The sequence below is a fragment of the Mustela nivalis genome (genome assembly GCF_964662115.1).
Source record: "Mustela nivalis genome assembly, chromosome: 7".
Taxonomy (NCBI): domain Eukaryota; kingdom Metazoa; phylum Chordata; class Mammalia; order Carnivora; family Mustelidae; genus Mustela; species Mustela nivalis.
In genome coordinates this window covers 64,228,459-64,241,307 of record NC_139026.1, presented here as the reverse complement: position 1 = coordinate 64,241,307, position 12,849 = coordinate 64,228,459, and the positions used below count along the sequence as shown (strand labels likewise).

The 12,849-nt window shown below is 37.8% G+C and overlaps 1 protein-coding gene across 1 annotated transcript in view; it reads right to left on the bottom strand.

Moving 5' to 3' along the window:
- OVCH1 (ovochymase 1) overlaps positions 1-12,849 on the bottom strand; it is a gene marked incomplete at both ends in the record, with an annotated part of 79,037 nt that overhangs the window by 13,445 nt on the left and 52,743 nt on the right. Inside the window, 2 exon segments of the mRNA XM_082742434.1 lie at positions 7,477-7,512; positions 9,613-9,737. Coding sequence (XP_082598560.1) covers positions 7,477-7,512; positions 9,613-9,737 — 161 coding nt within the window.

Here is a 12,849-nt window from a genome sequence, read left to right as displayed (position 1 = left end):
AAATAGAGGATTTCCAAAGTCCTACATCAGTGAAATTGTAGCTTAATGTTTACAGGCACGGATTCTACAGCCAAACTGCTGGGTTCCACTAGCACTGCCATTTACTATGTGGCTCTGGGCAATTCATTGCATCTGTCTCACTCTCTGCCTCAATTTTCTCATCTGTATAATGGATATAAATTATATTCAAATGGGATTTTATAAAGTGGTATTTGTAAATTATTATAAGTGTTAAATTTTTAAAAACCTCAGCAAATTACTAACAGTTTTTGAACACCTGGAGAAGGAATCAGTGGTCGCAAAGAAGCTGGCATGGGATTCTTAACATGCCACATTCAAGTAACCTAATTAAATTTTTTTTTTTGAAGAGCTAATTAGATGGTAGCTACGGGGAAGGAGATAAACTTAATGAATCTTGTTTGCAGTGCAGTGCTTAATAAAGTATATTAGAATATCCCGTGAACAGATTTGAAATATAAGTGGATAGCTAAGTGGTGAGGAAGTTTCACAGCTGATTAAATAATCATACAGTTTTAAGCTGGAGGGAAGGTCTTATTGGTATGGAAATGTTTCTATCCTGGGTTCTGTCAAATACAGCATTTCTATTAAGAACTTAGAAATACAGACAACACATTTTAAAAATGTGCATACTTAAAATTGGTGATTGGTTGAGAAGGGAATAGTGCCAATATAGAGATCATTTACTTCAATCTTTCACCTAACACTGAGTTTGTTCTGAAATAACCCTGGGCATAGGATTACTCACCTTGAAAATATGTCATGGAACTTAAGAGTATTTTCTGTTTTTGAACAGTTCTAATTGCTAGACTGTTCTTCATGTTGAATCAAAAAATACCAGTGGAACAGCTGTCACATGGTTCATGTAGTACGCAAGAATGTAAGTGTTTGATCACAGTACATGGGTTTGAAGGCCACTTTCTTACTTATCAGTTACGTCCCTGGGAACAAGTTACTCAATCTTTTTGTGACTTGGTTTCCTTATATTTAAAATGAGAGGGGCACCTGGGTGGTTCAGTTGGTTAAGCATTGCATCTACTTTTGGCTCAGGTCATGATCTCAGGGTTCCGGGATCGAGCCCCACATTGGGCTCTCTGCTCGGCGGGGAGCCTGCTTCCCCCTCTCTCTCTGCCTGCCTCTCTGCCTACTTGTGATCTCTGTCTGTCAAATAAATAAATAAAATCTTTTAAAAATAAATAAATAAAAAGATTTTAATTATTTATTAGAGAGAGTACAAGCAGAAGGAATGGCACGCAGTGGAGGTAAGGGAAGCGAACCAGGTCCCTACTGAGCAGGGAGCCAGGAGGCAGAAGCTTAACCCACTGAGCCACCCAGGCTCCCCTAAAATCTTTTTAAAATATTAAACATAAATAAATAAAATGAGGATAAATGCAACCTACCTCTTATAGGATAGTTAAGAAAATTAAGAGAGTTATATATTCTTAGGACTGTGCCTAGATAAATCTTAAATACTCAATAACTATTAGATATCATTAGGCAGAACAAATTTCATTTGGTTGAGAGTCTCTGAGACTTTCATAAATATTTGAAAGGAAGAATTATGATCCTTCCGTCTTCTCTTCAAGTAGACACTTCCAAGTGCCGAGCCCTGCGGCATTCTGGTCATTGCACTCTGTTTGTGTCTTTGTTCCTTAGAACTACTGCTTGACCAAGGTTAGTATCTAGTAATCGGTAGGGCAGGAGTCACAGCCAGCAGATTAGACAGTGACTGAAGATTTGCAAGGGAATGGGTTCCCTTTACCTGTAATTCTTTTTTTTTTTTAAGATTTTATTTATTTATTTGACAGACAGAGATCGCAAGTAGGCAGAGAGGCAGGCAGAGAGGTTGGGGGGGGGGGAACCAGGCTGCCCACTGAGCAGAGAGCCCGATGTGGGACTCGATCCCAGGACCCTGAGATCATGACCTGAGCCGAAGGCAGAGGCTTAACCCACTGAGCCACCCAGGCGCTCCCCTTTCCCTATAATTCTTTACAGTGCCCTAAAATAGTGTCATTTGATACTTCTGAAATTTCAGTTGCAAACATCCTGCTTTCTAAATCACCATCTCCTATCTCTTCAACTTATTAGTGTTCCTCTACTATAATTATTTGGTCTCCCCATGACCTGCTAGTTGTCAATCCCATAAGAACTTTCTAAATCCAGCAGCCTCTCAGAAAATGAGAGATTGTACTGCAAAGGGAAGCAGAGAAATGGGGCAATAGCTACATCTTTTGTTTTATTTTGTTTTAAATAATGGGTAATACTAGAACATGTTTGAAACTGATGAGAGTGATGGTGGAGATCAAGGATGTCTGAGAGAGGATAACTAGAGGAAATTTGTGAGAAGCTGATAATCCTCAATTTTTAATCTCTAGCCCAAACTTTTCCTGTAACTCAAGAGTTCAACCTGTAGCTACCTACCGCCAACTCAACCTGGAGGTATCATAGCATTAAGAATTTAAAGTGAAAAAAAAAAAAAAAAAAGAAGAATTTAAAGTGGCCCAAACAGATCTCTCCCCACAAATCTATTTCCCCCTTCAGTATTTCCCATCTCTGCAGATGCTAACCTTTCACACCAGAGTCATCCTCGATATGCATATTTAATCCCATATGCAATCCACCCAAAAACCCTATTAGTTCTCTCTCCAGATCTGTTAACGTCACTTGCATTCCACTGGTGCCATCCTCTTATAAGGCAATATCTGTTGTTGAAAACAGTACTAACAGAACATTCTGCAAGGATGGAACATTCGGTATGAGAGCTGTCCACTCTGGGAGTCACTCACCACAGGCAGCAATCAAGCACCTAAATATGGCCAATACCACCTTTTATTTCATTTAAACTAATTTACATTTAAATAACAACCTGGACTGGACAGTGCAGGCCTAGAATATTGCAAGAGCCTCCTGACTTCAGACATAATTCAGCTTGTCACCAAAAACTCACTCCAGACACAGCAGCTACAGCATCCTTCAAATTACTCCCTTGCCAAAGACCTTTTCTGGCCTCCCATAGGATTGGAACAAAATTCAAACTCATTACCACAGCCTGAGCTGCATAGGGGCAGAGCCTCCTTCTCACCTCATTCCAGTGTGTCCTCACTCAGTCTGCAATCACTGATCCTAACTCACCCAGCGTTTTCCACATTCAAGGCCATCTCTCACCTACGTTTTCATCAAATGTTTATGAGTGTTGGGTAGTGCTTTACCAACACGTTGGACATACAACAACAAGCACTGGGTCAAGTCCTGCTTTCAGGAAATTTTCATTCTGATGGACGGAGAGAGATTATAGACAAATATATACTCGGTTAGGTCTTGATAGATGCTGAGAAGAAAAGATGGAAGAGACCTGTTTACGTTATGTGATACGGGCCCTAGATGCACCATTTGAACAGACACCTGAAGGAACTAAGGAAATACACCCTTCCTCTGCAACTTGCTTCCTTCAGATTACTTTGGACAAGCAGCAATTGATTACTTATTGTTACATAATATTATCATTTTTCTTATTTATTGTCTGTCTTTGCAAGAGAAGATGGCAGAGATCATTTCTGACTTGTTCACCATTGTGTTTCCAGTGTACCTAACCCATTATTGGTTAGGTAATGTTTGGTAATGAATGAATTCAACCTGTATATTTAATATTGTGCTTACTGGTTACTGATGTCTTATATTCATGGAGAAAATGAAAGAAGACCAGATGAAACTTAATTTTGGTAATTTATTTTCATTAAAATATTGCAAAAGCATTGTAATGGAAACTCTTTAGGTGTTATGGACTACTTCATGTACACATACACAAATAATTAAAAGCTAGTTAAAAACTGATGAATTCTACTTACATGAATAAAAAGATCTATTAAGAAAAGATAATGTGCTTCCATATATGGGATAGCCCATTTCACTAGCTAGAAGATTAACAATGGGAATCCAAGTTCTGTGGTTTAAAAATACTTATATAAATTGCATGTGTCATCGAAATGCATACAAATTTCATTGAAATGCATTATAAATGCATATAAAAATACATAAAATTGTATGAAATAAAATTGTATAAACTATCAAACTAATGGTAGCTTACTTTATAGAGATTTATATAAGCTGATTATAAAAATGAGCAGTCTTATTTATAATCATTTGACACTTCTGAATTAATTTATCAGAACTTTAAAAAAAATTATTTATTTACTTGACAGAGAGCTAGCACAAGTAGGCAGAGTGGCAGGCAGAGGGAGAAGGAGAAGCATCAGATTCACCACTGAGCAGGGAGCCCGATGCGGGGTTCAATCCCAGGACCCTGAGATCATGAGCTGAGCCAAAGGCAGAGGCCCAACCCACTGAGCCACCCAGGCGCTCCAATTTATCAGAACTTTTAAAGAGAAGTAATGTTGCTAGATGGAAGAATACTAAAGAGTAAGAAAGAGAAAAGCAGTCCCTGACATTCAGAAATAGGTTTGGCACTCCCAGCTAGGTCATGTTGTTCTGTTGGACATAAACAAGCTCCCAGAACAGCGACATCAGACAGGACTCCAAATCTATGGTAATGTGAGACATAAACAAGGTCATGTGCAGCCACCCAAACACCAAACATCGACCTCTCTTAGCTAAGATGAGAACTTGCCACTTCTTTACCAAAAGCAGTTTTATCCTTATTTGAGCCAGGCCTCCCTGTGATTGAGATCCCAGTCATAAAATTGCTCCATTTCCTAATAGCAACCAATCTAGAGCCAAGCCCATTTCCTTAGACCCTCTCCAAAATTACCTAACCAAAGCCCAAATCCTGTAATAGGTTCTAACTTCCTCTCACTGATCCCAGTGTCTTTGGCTGAAGGGCACTAGAGGCAGGATTACAGGATCTGGTGCACATATTAATCTTAAGAACTAATAGCTTGAAATGTTGAATCTGCCCTCCTCCCCACAACACTCTAATTGCTTGAATTCCTTCACAGGAACCAAATTCCTTGGTAAGAAAAAGTTATGTACCTTTAGAATTTCAAAGCAAATTGCTGAGCTTATCAGTGTTATATATCCTGTAATATCACAGGAGAGATCAAGGTCCTAGAAAAAGATTGTATCAAAACTCTCCTCTTGCTCTTTGGGATAGGTGGATTGTAAGGGCATCCTCGGAGCAGAACTTGTTGGAGATTGAAGGAGATGCAGTATTGGATTACAAAACGCTGGAAAAATCTTCCCTATCTCAGAACAGGATGTTGCCTGACGACTGTGTGTCAGACCCATGTGGCCAATAAGTCCCTAAAAATTATTTAAACTAATTGGCTTTTTTCTCCCTTTAAACTTACCCTCTGCCTAAAAAGGGCTACTTTTACAGTGAAGATGAAACCTGAGTGAACAGATTCTCAAAGAGTTAACAGAAATGCAGTTCAGAAATTGAAACCTCTTAAAATACAGGACCTCCTGAGGAAAAACAAAATTCGGGTGCCCCCTAATGGTAAAATGAGATAGGCAAAGTGGCTAAAATCAGGACGAACGATTATTACAGGCGAGGATCCAGTAAGCGTGGGTTCAGGCTCATCCCATTCTGCTCAATACTGCTCTGGGATTCTGAGGAAGGAGGTCATGAAAAATCACTGACAACAAATCATACCTCTGCTAAAGCTCACGTAGGTCATATTTTCCACATATATGCACTGTATAAATGCTTACATAAATGCCACTTAATGTAGGCCATCTAAGAAAGATTGGTTTACCAAGTAATCTTGATTGCTGATCTGGTCCATCATAAATACTGAAATAATCCCATTCACAGTTCCAAGATTCTTCTGTTGTAAAGTCTTTAATCCCCACCTTCATTTTATTTCCTGATTTGGAATGAAAACTCCCAATACAGTTCAGCATATTGGGATATATGTTAGGATAATTGGGAGATGTGATCTCAGTAGAACTAACTGGAATCAAATCCAATACTGGACCTCCTCGAGGCAAAAAAAGGAAACATTATTTAATACAATGATCAAGGAGCTACGTTACGTTTTGTATCTAGTTTTAGTGTCTGCAACTATGTCATTACAACCTAAGTGGTAGTGTACTTCTATTAATCAGTCACTCTTTCTTTGTATCCATTGTTCCTTATGTATACTGACACAGGATTTAATTGACTTTTGTTTTGAAAAACTGATCCCTCCTGAAGAAGACAGACGGAAGTACTTTGACTTCATTTCACAAACTGAACTACTAAATCACCCACGTCCACTTTTGTCCAATTTAGTTTTTTGTTTATATTTAAATTAATATACAATCTTAATGTTCATTATCACGAGAAATAGGTTTTATCATCTTCAGTCCATGGATGATAGTGACATATCACTTTGATATTCAACACATATGTCCTAAGACTTTTAGGACTTCCCCTATCAAAGAAACACATCAACAATAATACAATAATAGTAGGGGACTTTAACACTCCCCTCACTGAAATGGACAGATCATCCAAGCAAAAGATCAGCAAGAAAATAAAGGCCTTAAATGACACACTGGACCAGATAGACATCACAGATATATTCAGAACATTTCATCCCAAAGCAACAGAATACACATTCTTCTCTAGTGCACATGGAACATTCTCCAGAATAGATCACATCCTCGGTCCTAAATCAGGACTCAACCGGTATCAAAAGATTGGGATCATTCCCTGCATATTTTCAGAAAATGCCACAGTAATATTTCATTTCCCATACAGTGCTGAAAGAAAGAACTTTGACACCATAGAATGAGAGCAGAGAACAAGGCAAGCAGGTTAAGAAGCAGACCTGGGTCCTCATTAGACTGGATTCGTGAATAAATTAAGTGCTTCTCAAGCTCAGCCTCATGGCAGGTACAATTCAAGTTGCAAACATTTATCAGTTAGGGAAATTTGGATATCTCTCAGACAGCTGAAAGATAGACATTAAGATTCATGGGCTAAGAGGCAAAACCAAGAAAGAGAATAGAAGAATCCAATGACATTTTGGGCCTTCTCCAAAAGTCCTAGGTTCATCCAACCTAAAAGCAATGCCATCCAAAAATTGATTTACTTCGTCAACAATTTTGTCACCTTAGTTTCACTATGCAATGGTCTAGAGAAGAACAAAAGACACAACATATATGGAAAGAATGGCAATGAATAGAATCAAGTAGCCACAGGGATCCCATTAACAAAACAGATGTGTTTTTCACCCATTTCTTGAGTAAGCTGCTACCTCCTCACTCTCTACTCTCTAATGAGCCCCAGGTCTCCACTACCCCCAATGTTTGACATTAAGGAAATTAATACAAATACTAACTTTACTATAAAGTAACTAGAATCAGGCCACAAACACCTGAACATTTTTGACAGAAGTCAGATCACACCTCTTACTACATAGTGCTTAGCAGCAAGGACATTTTCCACTCTATTTTAATAATATCATATAACCAAAGTCAAGCCAACTGGATTCCTTTCCTCCATTATGGTCTTACCTTTATCATTAACTTTATTTTTTCCTCTTATGGAATCTAGAATAAGAGAATATTCAGTGTCAATACATCCAACTAAATACTTTATATTTCTTTATTTTTCTGATTATAAAAGTGATATATGCACCTTATAAAAATTTTCAAAATAAAGAAAGTTCAAAGAAGATAAAGTTATCCTGTAGTCCCAGCCTGTAAATAGCCAATATTCATGTTTTAACATAAATCTGTCTAGGTCTTCTGTTATGCTAAGTACACATTTTTTAAAAAATTATATACCACTTTACACCATTAAAGCCTTTTCCCCCCATTTAATTTATTGTGAATATTTTTCCATACTACCAGATATTTCATATAAATTATAATGATTTTTGATTTGCATAGATACATTTTGTATTGATATATTTTTATTTGTAATTTCAAAAATATGAATGATGAGTCAGATTTATATAAACTACAGACATGGGCTATAAATTTTGCTGTCATTGTAAAAATGTCTGCACTAATGGTTTCCTGTGTTTCTCTGAACACAGAAGTTGAATACATACAATAACAGTCTCCTGAGTTGAGTCCTGTTCATACATTGGATCTCAGCCAGCAGCATTCCCCTAAGCAAATGGATGCATTTATTACCCAGTCACTGGATATGGAGCTACCGCCTTACTCTCTTCTCCCCAGTCTGCCCCAGCTGAAATGTCATTTCCTTTATTCAAAGAATTATTGGGCACCAGCTATTTACTAGGCACGGCTGCAGGTTTTGGAGATAACAGCATTAAGTTTGAGATGCCTGTCAGATATCCAAGGGGAGGGGGAAGCAACTGGTGATACAGAGCTGGAGGTTAAAAATAAAAAAGAATTTGGGAGTTTCCTGCATATTGACAGTAGTGAAAGCTAGGGGCTGGGTAAGGTCACTAAGGGTGAGCACAGGTAAAGAAGAAATGAGAGTCAAGGCATTGATCCAGGGACACTTATACCTTTAGTGGTAAAGAAACCAAAGAGCAGACATCCCAGAGACTCTGAAGGAGATCAGTGAAGTAAGAGGACCGCTAAGGAGAATGATTTCCTGGAGGTCAAGGCAAGTAGATTCTAAACGGAACGAAGGCTCATCAGAGCCAAACATTGTTAGGGCTGAGAAGGATCTCTTGGATCTAGACTTGGAGAAGTCATTGGTATCTTTGGTAAGACCAATACCTATGGAATGGTAACAAAGAAAGGCCTACGGGAAAGGATCTAAGAAAAAAAATGAGGGCAAAAGAGGAGTAAAAATAAATCTCATGGGGTTCTGTGATAAGAGAACAAATAAACTAAAGTTTTACTACAATTCCATTGTCATCCTTTACCAAAGTAAATAAGATCCCTTCACTGTTTATTTTTACTGTACACCATATTTTTCCTTCAAAACAGTAGGTTTTTTTACTCTATATTTTTCTATATGACTTGATTATTGACTATCTCCACTAGACTCTAAACTCTAGTAGGGCAGAGCTGTTACCAGACTAAATTAGATACTTTTAGTAGAAATCCCTCTCCAATTATGTTTCAGTTAACATTTTTAATGAGTATAAATTGATTAATCTTAAGGATGAAAGCAATTCTAATAACTGTTCAGAATTAAACCTAAACTGCAAATTTATAGTTCTCAATTTTTTCATAATGCTATCAGTGTCTGTGCCCAAATCACAGGCAAAGCATGTTTTTCACCCAAATCACAGGCAAATAATAGGCAAAGCATGTTTTTCAATAATCTAGCTGCAACCAATATAAGTGAACTATATATCAAACAGGTGAAAAATAATATATTAGTGTATTAAGGAAATTAATTTCAAAAGATAAAAACTACTTGAAACTTTTATGCTAGGGATAAAAGTTTCTTCCCATATTATAGTCATCCAAGTGTCCAGAAAAATAGACAAAATTCTTTGATGCTTTAAAAAACAGCGACAGATCTGATCAATCCTATACTTTATAGAGGTTTAGCTTGAGGCCTCCACAGACTACAGAAGTCATACCTTAAACACGGTCCTTTATTTCTTTTCTAAAGCAGACAAATAAGAGCATTCCATCTGTTTAATCATAGATTTTTCCTAGCAAAGTGCAAAATAAAAACATATAATTAAACATATAAGAAAGCAATAAACTTACCAGAAATATGAAAAGCATATCTCAAAGAAAATTCTTCCATGGGCAAACTGACATTGTATGTGAAAATCAGCATCATAAAGGACCATGAGATTTTAATGAAGGTGAATTTTCTCCACATCATTTTCCTAGCCCCAAATAAAGAAAAAGCAAAGAAGCATACAAAAACTTACCACACATCAAAGTAAAGGTTATTGAGCAAATTAAGAGGAAAAAAGTCCGTTTCTGAAATTACAAACTTATACCATACCCACTCCCAAGGATATAAAGATGAGAAAATTAATCAGAAGAAAACCCAATTAGAATCGAGAGAAAGATATTCCAGATTCCCGAATCCAAACACGTCTAAGGATGAGGCTCTAAACCAACTAGAGCCCAGGACCCAGTTCCTACAGTGTCTAGAATAACCTGGGTAGATCTCTTTAAAGTGATTATTATAAAAAAAGATGACATGATCTAGCTAGGTCTCAGGGAACTAAACAATTATTGTCACCAGACTGAAATAAAATAATCATATACAGGGAGTGTATTGGAGCCTTGGCTACATCCAGTCTTCATTTAGCCACGGCTGGATGAATAAGAGGCACAGAACAGCGATTTCTCGCTCTAAGTGATCATACATGGTATTTTCCTGAAACCAGCATTCTAACAAAGGCAGTTTGCTCTAACATTCAATAGGATCAAGGTTTCAAGTCAACGATCCTAAGAACTAAGCTTTTCTCTCTTACAGAAAAGCTCTGCTTTCTTTAGTAAACAGACGTCCAGAGGACCAACTTCATTGTGACAAGAAACAAAGTAAGAGATTTAATTTAGATTGTACAGGAACTGACGGGTTCTTCTCTGTGAAAAGAAGTTAATGGTTAATCCAGGGCTTTAGGTTCTCAAAAATCACATGGGCCAACAGTTGGGAGCTTTGGAGACTCCAGTTTTAGTTTGAAATGTAATCACAGCTGCAGGTATCTTTGATATTGGGGCCTGTGCAATGTCTTAGATATTGGGCCTATTAACTTATTTTTTTTATAGATTTGAACTTTTCTAATACCGATTTGTAAAGTTCCCTGTGTTATTTACCTTAAACCTTTCTCAGAGCTGTTAAAAATCCCTGACAAATTTGCTTCATCACAAAAGAAAAAAAAAAAATCAAAACCTTGGGGGACTCTGGTTTTAACTTGAAATTTAATCAGGGCTGAGTCTCCCCAAACATTTTCAGTTAGTCTTATTTATTTTATTTTTTTCTGTTTATTCTTTTTAAAAAATTTTTCAGTGTTCCAAGATTCATTGTTTATGTACCACACCCAGTGCTCCATACAATACATGCCCTCCTTAATACCCACCACCAGGCTCCTCCATCCTCCTACCCTTTATGATCCCCCTTCCCCTCCAAAACCCTCAGTTTGTTTCTCCAAGTCCACAGTCTCTCATGTTTTGTCTCCCCTTCCGGATTCCCCCAATTCACTTTTCCTTTCCTTCTCCTAATGTATTCCATGTTATTCCTTATGCTCCACAAGTAACTGAAACCATATGATAATTGACTTTCTCTGCTTGACTTATTTCACTCAGCATAATCTCCTCCAGTCCTGTCCATGTTGACACAAAGGCTGGTATTCATCCTTTCTGGTAGTTGAGTAATATTCCATTGTATATATGAACCATATCTTCTTTATCCATTCATCTGTTGTTGGACATCTAGGCTCTTTCCATAGTTTGGCTATGGTGGACATTGCTGCTATAAACATTTGGGTGCACATGCCCCTTCTGATCACTACATTTGTATCTTTAGGGTAAATACCTAGTAGTGCAATTGCTTGGTTGTAGGATAGCTCTATTTTCAACCTTTTTAAAAAATTTTTTATTTCTTTTCAGTGTAACAGTATTCATTGTTTTTGCACCACACCCAGTGCTCCATGCAATCCATGCCCTAATACCCACCACCCGATTCCTCCAACTTCCCACCCCCCACCCCTTCAAAACCCTCGGATTGTTTTTCAGAGTCCATAGTCTCTCATGGTTCACCTCCCCTTCCAATTTCCCTCAACTCCCTTCTCCTCTCCATCTCCCCTTGTCCTCCATGCTATTTGTTATGCTCCACAAATAAGTGAAACCATATGATAATTGACTCTCTCTGCTTGACTTATTTCACTCAGCATAATCTCTTCCAGTCCCGTCCATGTTGCTACAAAAGTTGGGTATTCATCCTTTCTGATGGAGGCATAATACTCCATAGTGTATATGGACCACATCTTCCTTATCCATTCGTCCGTTGAAGGGCATCTTGGTTCTTTCCACAGTTTGGCGACCATGGTCATTGCTGCTATAAACATTGGGGTACAGATGGCCCTTCTTTTCACTACATCTGTATCTTGGGGGTAAATACACAGTATTGCAATTGCAGGGTCTTAGGGAAGCTCTATTTTTAATTTCTTAAGGAGTCTTATTTATTTTAAAGATAGTTATTGGAGCACCTGGGTGGTTTAGTGGGTTAAAGCCTCTGCCTTTGGCTCAAGTCATGATCCTGGAGTCCCAGGATCAAATCCCACATTAGGCTCCCAGATTTGTGGGGAATCTGCTTCTCCCTCTGACCTTCTCCCCTCTCATGCTCTCTCTCAAATAAATAAATAAAATATTTTTTTAAAAAAACATTAGAAAGTATAACTAATATAGCTAATGTACTTTTTCCTTTTTTCTTTATTTCTTTGTTCTTCCAAACTTTGTGTACTGATGCCCTACTGATGAAATGGCACTAAAAAACAACAGTCTAATCTTTTTTGCTAAGCAACACAATTTTTTTAAAAGATTTTATTTATTTATTTGACAGAGAAAGATCACAAGTAGGCAGTGAGGCAGGCAGAGAGAGAGAAGGAAGCAGGCTCCCCACCGAGCGGAGAGCCCGATGCGGGACTCAATCCCAGGACCTGGAAATCATGACCTGAGCTGAAGGCAGAGGCTTTAACCCACTGAGCCACCCAGGTGCCTCTAAGCAACACAATTTTAAGAATAGGAATGAAAACATATATTTCTAATGAAACATGGCAGAAGCTTGCTTTCTTTTATATTACCATGCATTCTCATTTAATTCTCAGCATAATCTCATTGACAGTACAAGTAATAGACATCCTGTAAGTCAAGAAAGGAAGAAGTGTAGATAATTTCCAAGGATACTGGGGGCAGATTCTGCATTCTCTCCATAAGAAGCTGTGGCCTCGTTGATAGTAAATGGGCTTAGGAACCAGGAACTACCAG